This window comes from Dicentrarchus labrax, unplaced genomic scaffold (assembly GCF_905237075.1).
Source record: "Dicentrarchus labrax unplaced genomic scaffold, dlabrax2021, whole genome shotgun sequence".
NCBI classification, from domain to species: Eukaryota; Metazoa; Chordata; class Actinopteri; family Moronidae; genus Dicentrarchus; species Dicentrarchus labrax.
Window position 1 is genome coordinate 9235802 of NW_026136713.1, and position 16181 is coordinate 9251982.

The 16181-nt window shown below is 40.1% G+C and overlaps 1 protein-coding gene across 2 annotated transcripts; it reads right to left on the reverse strand.

Moving 5' to 3' along the window:
• Positions 1–3083: 3083 nt before the first annotated feature.
• ssrp1a (structure specific recognition protein 1a) lies at positions 3084–15805 on the reverse strand. 2 transcript variants are annotated; one of them, XM_051420415.1, is made up of 18 exons: positions 15727–15805; positions 14856–14935; positions 13766–13951; positions 9769–9874; positions 9055–9248; positions 8843–8943; positions 8586–8715; positions 8367–8470; positions 7917–8045; positions 7612–7833; positions 7309–7381; positions 6112–6244; positions 5973–6018; positions 5709–5841; positions 5396–5563; positions 4641–4738; positions 4373–4547; positions 3084–3650 (listed from the first exon to the last, which is right to left on the reverse strand). In XM_051420415.1, the coding sequence occupies exons 2-18, from the start codon at positions 14907–14909 to the stop codon at positions 3582–3584; spliced, it is 2121 nt and encodes a 706-aa protein (XP_051276375.1). In that variant the 5' UTR covers positions 14910–14935; positions 15727–15805; the 3' UTR covers positions 3084–3581. The 2 variants fall into 2 exon arrangements, with proteins under 2 accessions (XP_051276375.1, XP_051276376.1); XM_051420416.1 differs by lacking the exon at positions 15727–15805 and adding an exon at positions 15661–15710.
• Between the last annotated feature and the right edge of the window lie 376 nt (positions 15806–16181).

The following is a 16181-nucleotide window of genomic DNA, read 5'->3' on the forward strand; positions in this document are numbered from 1 at the left end:
AGTTTTCATCTTGTCAGATGTTACACAGGTGTCCTAAAGACAGAAGAAGTATATTAGTTTCCTGCTATATCAGCTGGGTCTTTTGTGAGGATTCAATCTAAGATCACGCTGTCATTTACAAAATCTGATTTAGTTATGTATGTACGTATGCCTTCACAAAGTGAAATGGAAAATTTAATTGTACAATTTTGTCTAAAAGCAATTTTTAAAGCAAGAGCCCCCATTCCTTCATCATTTTTAAAATACATCTATCCAAAAATGTCCGTCCTTCTAGTCAGCTCTACGACCAACTAGGATCATATACCAGAAGGCCTGCACATGATATAATACACTGTCGGCCAATATTAGCTTATTGCAGATTTATCTCTCTATGTGCTAACCAATAAGTAACATTAAATTACAATTCAAGATGCTAAAAATTATTGATACATTTTGGTGCAATATGTCAAATTCATACTCAAACAAATAGAGGGGAAGTTGTATTACCAGAGTGATTACTAACTGCTGCTAACTGTAGTTACCATTAGTTAGTTAGCCGTGCAGCTAGTGGCCATATAAGCTGTCTTTATCATCCACTGTCACCACCCAAAATGAGTTGGTTCAGTAGATTTTATACTAAGTTATATCAAGAACTGCCTTTTTTATAAACCTGACCATTGCTGGCTGATTGTGTTTTCATATTTCTTTTAGCTCTTGCAAAAAGTTCCACGTTTTGTTGACAGAGAATTGAATAAGTGTGTCTGAAGACTATTGACTACACCAACAACAATGTGGGTTTCCCATTTGTAACACTAAAGACGAGACATATTGGAAGCGAATCAGGACATCTGAGATCCATTTACGGTTCTTAGAAACGAGCTGTGAAAACCTCTGAAAATGTCACAACATAAATGTAACACTCAAATGTTCAATTTGTCTCCATTAAACATAATTTTATTCATTTACGTACATCAACAGGACAGAAAAAAGAAATCGGATTGTATACTTACAGGCCCTTATAAGAGGCTTGAGTTTAAATGCACAGTAATAAATTACAAACTATGGCATTATTGGCAAGTGTGCAATAATTGCGACATACGATACGACCACTTCTCAATACACTCACGAGCACCGACAACATTATTGCCTCTCACATCAGGGAGATAATGTAATGTAGCAATGACAGAGTGTGTGCATGTGTTTGTGTGGATGTATGTGCCTGGAGACTATGTAATTTCTTAAGTGGGTCCATTATGTTTGTGGTCAATTAATGGTAACCTAATACAAAGACAAAATACACACATGCACCCTTTGGACATACGAACAAGCACACAAGCTTTCAGGTTGCGTGTGACTGTAACATTTATCAGACACACTGTATGTATGCATTCCTGCAATGGTTAATGGTGCTGTGAAACATATACATTTACGAATATGAGACACTATTTGTCAGATTGTAGATGAACATGAGGAGGGAGTGGAGGATTGTCAGATGGATATCGATTGTAAAAGGAAGGCTTCACATTCATACTCGATCCATTTTTGACCGCTACATTTAGGACATGCCAGCACACAAACATCCCGAGATCACGTGACCACAACCTCACACATACTCAAACCACACGAAAGAGAGCCTGCACAGTGTCCATCAGTCAGCTCTGGTACAGTTACACTTTACACAGTGACATCTTTTTTTTGCCGGTGATGGTCGGTTGGCTGCTTTGGTCAAAACTGAAATATCTCAGAAACAATTTGGTGGGTTGCCTTTCAACTTCACAAAGACATCCATGTGCCCAAGTGAATCTCAGTGACTTTCCCCAACTTTTCCTGTAGTGCGATCATCTGGTCAAAGTTTTAATTTATCCCATGAAATATATAAAGATTGACTTGAGGAAGTAGCCCAACAATTTGTATTTTCATGGTTCCCAGACAATGAATCCTAGTGAGTTTGACGCCCTGATATTTCTCAACAACTTCTGGATGGATTACCATTTAATTTGGTTTAGATATCCAAGTAATAACTGGCGATCCCGACTTTTCACCGACCACCTCATCACACTCCCATCAGCCTCAGCTGGCTATAGATGCTTGTTTTCCCAAGAATGCTTCAAAATAAAACTTAGAAAAGAAGGTTCAGTGGGAATTAGGAAAACTGAGGACACAGGGAGATCTTTGAGCTCAAATACATTCAAAAGGCTCCATGGAACAAAAATGTATTTACAAAATGTTACATGTAACTGACAATAAATACAACGGGTCATTCTCAGGTCATCCAGCCAGCCGTACTGCAGCAGGAAGAGTACCTTATCATCAAAACCAACACTGTCCAAATGGAAGTGAATCACACATCCGGTAGTGTCTGGCTCTTAAAAACCACCCTCTTCAACCCTAATATAGCAGCCCTTTTACAAACCACTGGGTACTTAGGCCTCGGTCTCCCCATTTGAAACCACTGTCTCTCAAACATTCACCAGTGTCGCCATCTACCAACCCTGATAACACACACTCCCAAACCACCTTGCCTGGTTAAATGGGTCTGATGGGCAGTGTGGATAAACTCATTTGGGAATTTCCTATGTAAGACTACAGCGAGCTAGGTAATCTCCCTCAGCCACAGCATAAATTCTCAGTGGATAGGTGGGCCCTTTCATTGCAGTGAAATAAAATATATACATGGAGAACACTCACTCTGCCAGGGTTTTAGTCTTGCTTGATTTTACATGGTATGATTAGAAAATTAACTGACTTTCAGGACTGCGGTTCAAAATTCATTCTTGACCTTCAAAATAATTCACAAAACAATCTCAGCAAAAGTCCATTTAGTGTTCTGGAGCATTTGATCACATCACATGATCTTCCTCTGCACATGGACAGTTCAAATTTCCATTTATTCTGAGCACATAAACTTATTTTACATGTTGGCTAGGTTCAAATGTCTATTTAACTGTCTGTTGAACACATAATCCTAAGAAAAGTCACAATACAAGTGAAAATGCCAACAGTACATGAATGCAACCATGGTTTGTTTGTTTAACAGCTAACATAAAAACCTATTTAAAGCTGCTTTCTATTATGATATTAAAGAAACACAGCAAAGAAAGGAATTATTAAAAATGAGTCATTTATTTATTTAAGCCTCAAAACAAACATGACATTGCAAAACACAAAAAAACAAACACTTATATGCAGTTTTTAAATGCTTCACACAGGAGGAACAAAATGGCTTTGCATCTCCTCTCTGCCTCATCCACATTAATCAACTAATACCTCCTCATTGCTATAAAACTACAACAACCATCCCCATGGGTAAAAATGGGAAAAAAAACAAAAAAACCCTTCAAGAATTCTGGGAAATGAGGCACACCAGTACACCACCATTTCACTGAGCCGTCAAGTAGGAAAACCCGCTTGAATATCAAATATTACTTGAGCTTTTAGAATCAGTCACAAGATGTGTTTGTACTCCTGAAACAAACATGTAGAAGAAGAAAAATACAACTCAAGTCCGTTGATTTATCGGTCAGTCCATCTGTGTGATCTCAACATAGAGAGTATAAATGCTTGGTCCTTGGTTTGTGTGTACTGTGGGTGTGTGTGTGTGTTTAGTCAGACTCTTCCTCTGAACTGGCAGGTGTGGACACGGCCTCTTCCTCCTCCTCGTCGGATTCCGGCTAAAAGATAAATGATGGGGGTAAGTATGTTTGTATTGTAGTAAGAAAAATATAATATGATATATCTCCCAAAACAGCAATAACAATATCAATGTAAACAAAATGTAGTATCAGTCTGATTATAGCTGCATCTCACAGTCATATGAATTTTATAGATACGTAGGACTTGCTCTGTCTCACACTCTCATACATTATCTCTTTCCCTCTCACTCTTACATGTAACTTCTCTTTATTTTGAGTGTGGCTTTGGTCACATTTCCTCTCTTTCCCCTGCAGCTGTCCTGCGATCAGTTCAATCATACCTTCCACTCAAACAGAGACATGCCTGATTCTCACTGAGCAGCTTTTTAATCTCCCCATGTACATCATTGAGCCTCGGCCCATGACCCTGTCTCTGGTTTACAGCTTTTCCTTCCTTGGACCACTTTCTGAAACGCTCTCGATTTCAAGGATTTGAAGAGGCGCTGATGACAGAACCAAACCATGTAAACTTAAAACACTTAAAATTAACACTTAAAATAATCTCTGCATCGACCTGTAATGCAAACTTAGGAGTGGTGGAAAACAATGCTGCGCAATAATGCTTGTATCACTACAAAAATCTATATTCATATTCAGTAAACTGAGTCACTGCAGAGTGGTGTCACACAGACGAGGATGAATATTATAATGCATTTAGCTGCAGCCTCTTCGATAATCACATTAACCATTACTGCCTTTACCTTCTTCCTCTTGGACTTGGAGCTCTTGTGGTCAGAATCTGATGAACTCTCGCTTGTCTCGATGAACTCTCGACTCTTGAAGCTGTCGTTGCCTCCTCCCCGCTCCTTTTCCTTTTCTCCACCTGCAGACTTCCTCTTCTTCTCCTCCTTCTTACCTCCAGATTTTTTACTCTCCCTAATGGGTGAAAGGTGGGAAGAAAGTCACTCATATTAAAGACTGGTACTGTATCAAGAGAGAAAGAAAATGTTTGTGTGTTGCGAGCCTTACTTCTTGGAACTGGAGGCTGATCCTCCGCCGCTCTCTGCGTACTCTTTCTTTGCTTTGTCATATTGCCTCCTCGCCTCTCCTGCCTTTATTTCCCACTCCTGAATGAAACAGAAGCATGAATTTGTAAAAGAGAATAAATAAAACAGCACAGGACAAAGACTGCACACACTGTCTGGGTTTGTTGACACACTGTTCTTTTATTGCACTTTAAAGCCGTTAGATATGATCATTGTTTCATTGCTTTCTAAAACTAAATGTATTTAGACCTATTCATATATACGTCTATATCCTAAAACTAATGATAAGAATAATGATCGGTATTGTATTTTCTTTTTCCTGATTTAAAATCTAAGAGTGACTCCAATGAATGCAGAGAAAATTGTTTTGGGAGCAAACGTTGATATGAATTTTACTTTTCAAACACAACTCAAATTAATTTAGTGTTTAAAATTACATTAAAACTATTTTAAAAAAGTACTTTTTAGGTTAGTCTGACACAATCTTGATGACACCATGAGTAACACTGAGTGCAGAGAAAAAGGTTGTAGAAACTGAGCAATGTTTGAATTTTAAATGTAAAAAAAACTAGTAAATCCACATCCCTCTAAATTTAAATGATTACAACCTAAGGCTTCATACACACACAATGGTAAAATGCTAACTAATTCCTGTAAGGTTAAATATCTAGTGTTGTAGGAGAACAGGAGTAAAACTAAAGCTAATCCCTCCTCTTCCTCCTCCTCCTCCTCCTTTACCTCCTTCTCGTCTTTGCCCAGTTGTCTCCACATCTCTCCAGCCTTCTTGGATATCTCTGTGATGGAGATACCTGGGTTCTCCGACTTGATTCGCTCACGGCTTGAGTTGAGCCACAGCATGTAGGCACTCATTGGCCTCTTGGGACCGCCAGTATCTTTCTGCTTCTTCTACTCCGATTGAAGAAAAGAAGGAAATTGACAGATAAATATGTGCAATTATACAAGTATATATATATATATATATATATATATATATATATATATATATATATATATATATTTGTCTTTTTCCCTGTCCCAACTGCTCTCGCACCTCTTTGCGTGGTTTCCTTTCTTTTTTCTCCTTCACCACTTTGGCTTTTTTGGCCTTCTTCTTCTTTGCACTGTCATCTTCGCTATCATCCCCATCTTCGCTGCTGTCGCTCGCCGAGGCATTGCTGTCGTATCTGAGTGACAGAGAAGGAGGAACAGAACGGGAAAAGTTTAGCCAGCTGGGTGAAAGAAGTCTGGGTGAAAAAAACTTTCAAGAAAAAGGAAGGTCTCAAACAAATAGCAATCTTAAAAAAAAGTCACTCACTCTTCTGCAATGTCATCATCTTCTTCTCCGGGGTTGAACGACTCATCTACAGAGTGAAACAGGACAGAAAATCAAACCTACTGATCTTCTGAACTCAACATCCTTTGACTACTTCTGTCACACTGGGACCTTTACTCACCACTTTCGCCATCTGATTCGTCGGTGTCGTTGCCTTCCTCTCTGATCTTGCCCTCAGCCTTCATCCTCTCCAGGTAGGCATCGTGCTGGTCGTCATCTGAGTCACTGTACTCGTCAATTTTACCCTTCATGCCCTGAAATTAAACTGCAGGGTCAGAACCAAACAAACACTTCCCACAATACAGCAAAGCCGTTGGAGAGTCTTCCATGACCTACTTACAGTCAGGCAAAGCTCATCTTAATACAATAAAATAATTTCATGGCTGCAATTAAGCATTACTTTCATTTCATTCACAGGTTCATCATTTAGTCAATAAAATGTAATCCCAGTTTCACAGAGTTGATCATTTTCACCCAGTTTAGTGCAACATTACACATACACTACTACAAAATACCAAAAAGTCTTGTTGAGACTGTTATGAACTGTAATGTTATCTGTAAAACTCTATATTCTTCTCCTCCCATGTGGTTTTTCCCCCATCTTCATGCATCAATATCTGCGTCTGCCAGGGACAGACAGACAACAAGTCACGGAGGCTCTTATTAAAACAACAGGAAATGGAGAGCAGGCCCATTCATTGTCATTGACCCACTCTGCTGACCCTGTCTCCATGGGCAACAGATGGCCCTGTAAACAGCGAAACAGAGTTGGTGCTTCGAATGTGTTGTCAGAGTGACCAGGAACTTGTATATTTCAAGAGACAGCATTAAGGGTAATGCAATCAGCACTGCCTATGTCAGGCAGTGGTCATGATGGCAGCTGTGTCGAGTGTTAAAGCACACCAAAAGCCCCCAGGCCACACATTAGTCAGCACGATGCAAACAAACGCACACACTCAGTCATCAGTCCCACACTCCTTCACCCCCCATGTCCCATGATTAGTCATAAATCACTCAGAATTTATCAACACCAAATCGTACTGGTCATGTCCAACCAAAATCAAGATTATAAGACACAATCCTCAGTAATACACCCATACAGCAGCACGCCATGCAAGCAGAAATCACTCCACACCGATAAAAATCAAGCTTTTATCCACACGTGACGCCCTTGACCATACCCACCTTCTTCTACAGGGGTACAAGGACAGACACACAGGAGAAGGGCAACAAACATCAATATCTGGGATTGAAGTCTGACAAAACTCATGTAATATCTTTGCTCACAAACCTGAAGTTTAAATGACAAATGATTTACCTCTTTGAATCCTCTGTTCTTGATGTTGAGCTTCTTGGCGTTAACGAAGTCAAACAGTTTGCCATACTCTTCTCTAAAGGAACGGAGAGAGAGATGGGGTAGATAGGTTCAGAACTGGACGATACGATATAAAAATCTGTGTCACAAAAAAAACTGAAGAAAAAAATGAACATGAACTAGGCAGGAATTTCATCTGAAGAGACCTTTCCATTAGGAATCTGGTTCCTCTATGATCCATGTGAACAGATCCCAGATTGGGATGCTGGTGTGCATGAAAACGTGACAGAGTTTCTGTGTCCTTGCCTCTCAATGCTGCTGAAGGTGTACTGATTTCCCTGCTTGGTCTCAATCTCAAAGTCAAAGGATCTAGTTGTGGTGGTGCCTCGGGCAAAGTTGACGCAAGAGATCTCCTCGAAGCGCAGGTGTACAGGGGGCTTGTGGACATAGATGAATCCCCTCTCCAGAGGGTAGAGGAGGCCTGAGGACGCCTTGTAGGAGCAGGTGATGCACTGAGCCCCAGAGTGACTGTGGGAGAACAAGACACGTTTAACTAGATCTACTTAACTATGTGACTAAATGTGTTTTGAATGTGTCTATTAGGTGCTTACCCCTGGAAGTTTCCAGGCACAGTGATCTTGCGGTTGACCAGGGCCTTCATCACCCTACTGACCATCTCATACAGAGACCCTGACATGTTTTTACTGAGTTTACCCTCAAAGCGGCGCTCCACGTCTTCCCTGAAAATATACAAAGGAAAGGACAGGTTTGTTTCACTTGTAGACATTTCTAGTATTTGTAAGAGTCAATGCAAAGAACAGAAGAAGTTACTGGTGCCACTGTAAAAACATTCAATGACTACTCCAGACATTTGCCTCCCCCTAGTGGATAAACGCTTTACAACAACAAAAACTGTAAACACACACACTGGGCTTGTGTTACCATTAAGTTAGATTACCGTAAGAGGGTACGGTCTTGCATTACCAATACAACAGGCTAATACTGCACTTGGCTACACGCAGCCCATAAGATCAATGTGTCCTTTACTGTCACATACTCACTCGCTCATGTTGAGGGTGAGGTTGATGTCCTCTTCCTTGGAGAAGAGCAGGATAAGGAAGTGATAACGCGTCTGACCCTGCTTGATGGGAGGATCCAGACTGATCTATTGAGACAACATAAAAATGAGAAAAAGAGTATGAGAAGTGGGGAAAAATGCTTATTTTGGGTCCAAAACTATAAATACAATGATGACAGTAAAGGCACAAAAGTCCACTTACAACAAAGAACATCTGCCTCTGGTCCTTGTGTGGCAGCAGGAATAGACGGAGGACGGTGGTGTAAGGAATCTTGTAGTCAAAGGTCTTACCATGGAGGTGAAGGAAAGTCGGGTAGATACGGATGTCATATCTGAGTGAGGAAAAATAAATAAATGAGAGAGCAGTTTAGCTAAATTCTTAACTAAGGTGAATGGTGTACAGAAAATGAGGAGATTTGTGAGCGGCTTTATTTTGTGTTTTAAGTGTTGATCCTCTACCTTCCTCTGGGTGTAAGACACTGCAGCTCTTTGAAGATACAGACAGCGTCTCCTGTGGCCTGGATCACATCAGCCTTAGACAACACACTCTGGGCAAACGCCTGTAGGAAAATACATACTTTTAGCACCATTATCAACAAAGATCAAAATAAACAATCAAAAATAAAAAAGGGAACTCCTGGTAGAAAAGAAAGCAGCACATCCTTCCTCACCTCGACCGGGTCTTGTCGTTCATCAGACTGGCTGGGCGGGACGTAGAATCGGACCTCCATGAGGGAGACCTCGGTGTCGTCATTTTGGTGAAACTCCAGAGTGACTTCGTTCTTCCCCGTGGCGCACTGGGACACATTGGACAGTGGGATCTCGAATGCCGAATTGTCATTTACGTCAAACGATAACAGCGGCCCTGTGGTGGGAGAGGGAGTGAGAAATCGTTAAAAAAAATAAATAAATCACTAATGCTATTATTATAGAACCATTTAGTTGTTAAGGAGCAAAATTAGGGTCAGCCAAGGAATAAAGGCTTTCCAAATTCTAAATGAAAGCTATTTAATGACCTTAGGGTTCTCAGCGCCTGAGAAAACTTTTGGTGGGTCTGATCTTTACAGATCATTTGGGTCGTTATAAAAATAAATATAGAATAATTGATTAATCTTAGTTTGATAGATAATTGGCTATTATTTTAACAAATCGATTATCATTTACCATTTCTGAAGCCAAAATGACAAACGTGCTGGTTTTCAAATGTGAGACAAGATAGTAAACTGAATATTTTTGAGTTTGGACTGCTGGTTGCATTTTTAACTATTCTTTTTAACTTTATAGACAAAATAATAACACTAGTATACATTAGTACGATGACCATGTGCTAAAACTAATCTGGCCGTAGTGTACCGGTGAGGACATTCTGGTTATTGTGTTTTTACCTGAGAACTTTGCTGTTCCCCAGTTCCATCCTTTCACACACATGTCCTTCTCGGTCAGCTCCAGCTTGTAATTAGCCTTGAAAAACTCAGAGATTTTCTCAAAGTCCTGATGGATGTAAGAGGGGTAACAGAGAGGCAGGGAGACACAAGATAAAGCAGAGAACCAAGTTGACACGAGAGGAAGTGATGAAAAGGAGTGGGGGGGGGGAAGAGAGGGCTTCAAGTTAACAAGGCACGCTGGCACTGCATGGGTCAAAGCTAAGAAAAACACCCTCCAAAAAAAAAAGGGTGAGGGGATGGAGGGCTAATTAATCACAACGCAATAATAATCGCGCCTGCTGCTGAGGCCCTTTGGGATCACTGGAGGTGAACGTAATCCATCCGCCTGCTCTGTCCTCCTCCCCTCCACACTGCCGCTGACAATCAGCCTGTTTATTTATCCTACAGGCCTGCTTACAACTGGAAAGGACACACACTCACATACAGCGACAAACACATGGTCAATCACACAAACACACACAGGCACTGTCCTAGTAGTACACATACATGTGGTAGTGATTGTGGTGTGCGAGTGTGTGCAGGGCAGAGAATGAGACTCTGTGGGAAACAGAGTTTACGCACCTGGATATCTGCCTGTCCATAAGGTTATTACAGCCAATTAGAGCCCAGAGAGAGTGTGTGTGTAAATGTGTGTGTGTGTGTGCACACGCACTAAAGTTTATCAGCGTGTTTGTTAGTCCGGATTAAGGCGTTGTTTAGATGGGAGAGCATGTGTGAGCAGATGTGTAAATGCATAAAAATCAAGAGTTTGTGCAGAAGTGGTCCGTTTGTGTTGATTTGTAAATGTGAGTGTGTCGATGTGTGTGTCCTCATCAGGCCTGCTGCTGAGTGTTTCTCTACTCCTCATTACAGTTTTGGCAGATTTGTTGTTGCTCAGCTCATTTAATCATAATAAACACAGACCCCCCACTACCCACCACACACACACACAGTGTTACCCAACATAACCACCCCATCTGCCTTTTATCACTACATTTTTCAACCATGCTCTCCCAACAACCCTCAACTTCTCATTTATTAAAATCATGGATATATTAAGTAAAACTGGAGACTGCGTTCCTTTTTCTGCATCTTTAGCCAGATAACTTGCTGCTGGCTACCTACACACATTAATGGAATTAAATTATTTTATTATAAGGTTCCTGCAAGAGTTTCCTAAATTTTATTGGACCTAATGGATCAAATTCTGATCATACGAGTCAAAATAATCTTTGTTGTTTCCTTTTTCTAATGATTATGTTTGAGGAAAAAAGTATTTTTGAGCCAGTGTGCGTCATGTGGTGCTGCACTACAGTCTCAATACACACATAAAAGTTTCTGATGTGCCAGCAAATCTTGCCGATATAATACCAGAGTTTTGGTGCTGGTATAAAACTTACTTTGAGGAACATAAACACGTTTTTCGACAAAGGCCTTTTGTTCACTTAACAAAAGAAGCCGCTTCTAAAATGTGTAATAATAAGCAGCTTTACAGGAGCTTTGTGTAAATAAAATACAGATTACAGCAACTTAGTGTTATTCAATACTAATTAACATGACCACTCAGTCTAAACTGTTCTTTTTTTTTATTTTGTTTTTAAGAAGAACAATCTGAGCAAATGTTTCATTAGGACTGCAACAATTATTTTATCGATTAATCGATTTTGTTGTTTGGTCTATGAAAAATGTCACAGTTGTCTGTCCCACAAAAGGTTTAAAGGTTTGATACCCAGCCCTATTACCAAGATGCAACCACGTCGGCTGCTGCGTGCCTCTCAATGTAAACGATGTCTTGGGCCAGCTGCAAACTACACGTGTAAGTGTCATGAACACCCCCTGATCACTCCAGCAGACAATTACAGGTCAGCTACATAACAGCCCCGCTGGCAGAGATCCAACGTCTTGCTCAAGGACACTTCAGAAGGACAGATGCATCAAAGCTTCTGTACAGCTCGCCAGCGGCTAAACCTCCAGCCAACTCCCGATTACCGACACTGACTGTGGGATAATAAACAATGACATCACGCCCTGCGCTCCGGGACGAGAGGATCCATCTCCAAAAAAATACGCTGATTAACCCCAGGAGACGCCGCCGCTCGCAGCCACAGACTCCAGGTTATACCCGACTCCTCCGTCCCAGTTTTTAAACTTGCGTGCTGACATTCCCCATACACTCAATGGGGGAAAAGAGGGGGAAAAAAAAAAATAGGGGGAATAAAAAACAAACACGACCACAATTTTTTTCCCCTTGTCTGTCTGCTGAGGCAAATTGTTTCAGTGGATTGATATAAACACTGACTCACATGAGCCAATGATTACAATGTTTATGGAACACACATGCTAGCGCTGGTTTCCCTCATTAATCCCATTAGGAGCTTTGGAGAGAAGAGCCGACTCATTCACATACTTTTGATAGCAACACACACACAAGTGGCGGCCGTTTTTCGCAAGATGGTAGCGTTTTACATGGAAATGCCAGACAAGGGATGGAAGTTGTTTATCGGCGGTCCCCTTGCTTGTGTTACACCCCTTGTCATAAACACAGCGCTGAACAAACCAGCAGTGTGTGCGTCAGTCTGTAATATTCCACTGTTGCCTTGTTCTCCCTCCGAGTAAGGCAACAATTATTTTCCAGAAACAGAAAAATACAACCAGAGAGAAAGATTTAGGGTCCGGTCGAATTGTCAAAAAAAAAATAGGCCCTGTGTGCTTTCCTGAACACTCTTCCTCGACCTTAAAGAACTGAGGAAAAGACAACCGCGGCACTGACAGAATCCGACTGCACTTTGCTGCGCTGTGTAATTATGCGACCGTGGATGTTGATGATTTGTGTCTGCTGTGGTGAAACTAAATCGTTACGATTTCGAGCCACAAAAAGCGCATTTTAGATACTTCGCACCTGCACTCTTAACGTGTTGTTTCATGCAGGCGATATACACATGCAGACAACTCGGTGAAAAATATGACTTCAGTGCCAAGGTTGGAACTGAGATTTAAAAAAATAAAGATACTAGTCATAACGTGTTTAATAGGCCTACAAATCTTCTACTGCACATATATTCTTTATACTTAATACTGTGATCTTTTGCACATTCCTGCACAAACTGTACAACAAGAGCCATATTGTCTATTGTTGTCTTTATTCACTGATACTATATATTTTAATTTCCTATTTTCCTATTTATGCTTCTTGACTTGCAGTCCTTGTTTCCCTTGTCCTATGTTTATTGTTATGGACAAATATACCGAGGCAAACTCCTTTATACGAAAACCTACTTGACAATAAAACTTAATATGAATCTGATGGTTCTTAAATTTCAGCATCTGTGAGTGAAGAACAATTAAAATATTTAAATGATATTCCTCAAGGTCGGCAATAAAAGAAAAGCCCAAAATGAGGAATAAACAATGTCAACGCTATGACATTTAAACTGCACTTTGATCATTTTAATATAATAATATTTATACAAAGTGCGTCACACAGGACCAAAACTTCATCACAAGTAGATTTTTACAGCAGTAGTTCAAAAACATAGAAGCATATTAAGTCATCACATTTAATAAAAACAGGATGGTAACTTAGAAGTTTATTTTATTGGTCATTTTGATCGTTTGTATTTGTGAACGGACGGGTTTTTAAACGTGGCTGCCACAAGGAAATGTGGGACAGCTTTGTCTCCTTTCGTATCTAAAGGATGGTCCAGAGATTCCTCTGCTAAAGAAAATAATAAAGGGAAGCAAATAAAGGAAGCACTGAAGCTCCTTTCCTTAGCATTTAGAGAATTTACTTAAATACTTCTGGGTCCTTTCACTCAGTTAGAAACCAACAGTATCACAACTAAACAACAACAAAAATAACAATAAGGAAGCTCAAGAGCTGATCAGCCTTCTAAAACCTAAACAACTGTAAAACCACTGCTTTACTGAACAATGACATGCACATAAAAAAAAAACTCACCGTGTCCCTGAAGCCGTCATATTTGTAGACGTGTCCTGTGCTGGTGCTCAGCTTGATACCGTGACCTAAACACACTCGTCTCCACTGGGCTGCATTGAGCTCACTAGCCGGGATGCTGTCCACCTTCCCCGTCTTGCTGCTCTTATAAACCACATTCTGCTTACTGAAGCGCAGCCGCCCGTCATTCTGCAGCGACAACGGGAAGAGAAACAGACACCAAAGACGCACAGGACGAGTGTTAAAATGCTGTAATTTAAGTGTTAATAACAAAGCTGAAATGAGAAGTTCACTGATCGATAAGTCAGCTGACACAACTTTAATCGTACTGTTTCAACAATAAGGCAAAAATGTCAAAAATAAAATGTTCTGGTTTTAAATGATAACATATTTTTCGGATAAAATAAGTTATTTCAACTTGTCAACTTGGACTCTGGGAAAATATAAATTATCCCCTTTTTTGTATTTTATAGACCAAAAGACTATTTAGAAATAATCTGCAGATTAATTGATACTAATTGAAATAGGTTAATAAGGATAACTTCCTAACATTAACGATTTTGCATGATTTCCCCACTTAAAATATAAAACAAAATTTTGCCCCAAAGCTGATAACCATAAATAAACGTTTAGATTCAGTGTGGAGGTGTCTGTAGAAACACAAAGCAATTACCTCAACCACCTTGTTCTAGATAATCAATTTAATATCAGGAGGCACTGATATATTCTCCAACACTACCAATCATCTAGTACAAGCCTCAGCAAATACAAAGAAGGTTTTATATGGTTGTTTTTTTAAATTCAGTTCAATTGTATTTGTATAGTGCCGAATCAAAACCGAAGGACACTTTTAAAATAGAAAAAAAAAAGGATTTTTAAATGTAACAACTTTTAATGTTTTCCTAATTTCACAACTACATTCAGGAACATATACCCATATGTACTTTATGTATTTGGATTAAAAGGTATTGCAGGTATCAGTCTGTTTATTTATATTATTCTGAACTGTGTTTCCAATATCTATAAATCTAGTATATCTCCTTTCTGTACAGTTTATAGAGCTACAGAGAGGTGGCTGATGAAGATTACTGACCCAGGAGCCTTTGACCTCCTGGTAAATCTCATTGAACTCCAGTGTGTCCCCCATCTCAGCTACAGGCGATGACTGATGCTCTGCAGACAGACAGACAGACAGACAGAAGAAATTGTGTTAGATAGATCCAAACACACAGAGATGGCTTATATAAAACATATATTTAAGTTAAACTGTGTGTTAAGTGTGGCCATGAGGGTTTCCATGTCTACCTAGAAACAGTTGAATGCAGATGAAAACATGATGGTCATCAGACAGGGATTAACGTGCCAACCTGTGATGGTGTAAATATTAAAATGTTTTTTTATGTCAACCTTTCTTGGAGGGGGGTGTTTATTGTGATATTCACATTACCGACTGAGGCTAACCCCGTCGCTCTCACAGGTTAACCAACCGAGCGGAGCCAGCTAACAGTTCACGGTGTTAGCCGGTGAATCTCTAAAGAGACGTTTAACGTTCATTTCAACCGTTACTTCCTCCGGTTAAACGTCCGTTGGTGGCGGTTAGGTCGCTCTGCCTCTGAACATTAACGGTAACTTACAACCATGTTGCGCCACCAACAATAGCTAGGCTAACTTGAATCTGCACGGGGTGCGCTTCTTTTATTGACCGACGATGCTCGGAGCGTGAAATACGCGTCGTGCTTACAGCACCGCCCGCGTAGACAAGCAGCTTACAACAAATCGAGCGCTCCAGCAGCACTAGGCCGGTGTAAAGAAATGAAGTGATGATTCAGAGGCAATTTTACAAACGGAAACGGCTCCAAATTAAACATGTTAGTAATATATACTGCTTGGTTACTTACAAACATCCCAAAAACGAGTTTCTGGACGAGCGATAGAATAAAACGTGATAAAACTTCATGTCTTACTGTCAATGTGATGAGCAGCTTCGCCTGTTTCCCGCGTGTAGCATCGGGAGCTAGCCCTACGTCACAGGAAACACTCAGGGGGTGTTTGTATTTTACTTCCGGTTTGGCGAAGAGTTTTTTTTTTTTTTTTTTTTTTTCTCTTTTAATCATTAAATAGAAAACATTAAACAATCTAAAGTGTTTTAGATGCAGATGTTTGTGTGTTACTTGAACTGTCGAGTTGCTCATGGAAAACAGACCGGCAGAGCAGACTGCAGTGACCCCTCATCACCACTGGGTGGCGCACAACACATCTGATGAAATAGGCCTATATATTAATATTATACAATATATTATTCTATTTTACTCTATTCTTTCCTAGTCTTTTCTATTATAATGTCAGAGTTGTAATATTAAAAAGAACACAGAGTGCAACAGTGCAGGTGAAAGTATATCTGTAGTGGTTTATTGATAAG

Excerpts from the sequence above, each read along its gene's own strand:
- ssrp1a (XM_051420415.1), bottom strand. The coding sequence starts at position 14,909 with ATGGGGGACACACTGGAGTTCAATGAGATTTACCAGGAGGTCAAAGGC. Across the intron at positions 8,716-8,842 it reads TGTCTTACACCCAGAGGAAG|ATATGACATCCGTATCTACC; the intron begins GTAGAGGATCAA and ends TTCCTCACTCAG. Across the intron at positions 4,548-4,640 it reads TCAGCCTCCAGTTCCAAGAA|GGAGAGTAAAAAATCTGGAG; the intron begins GTAAGGCTCGCA and ends TTCACCCATTAG.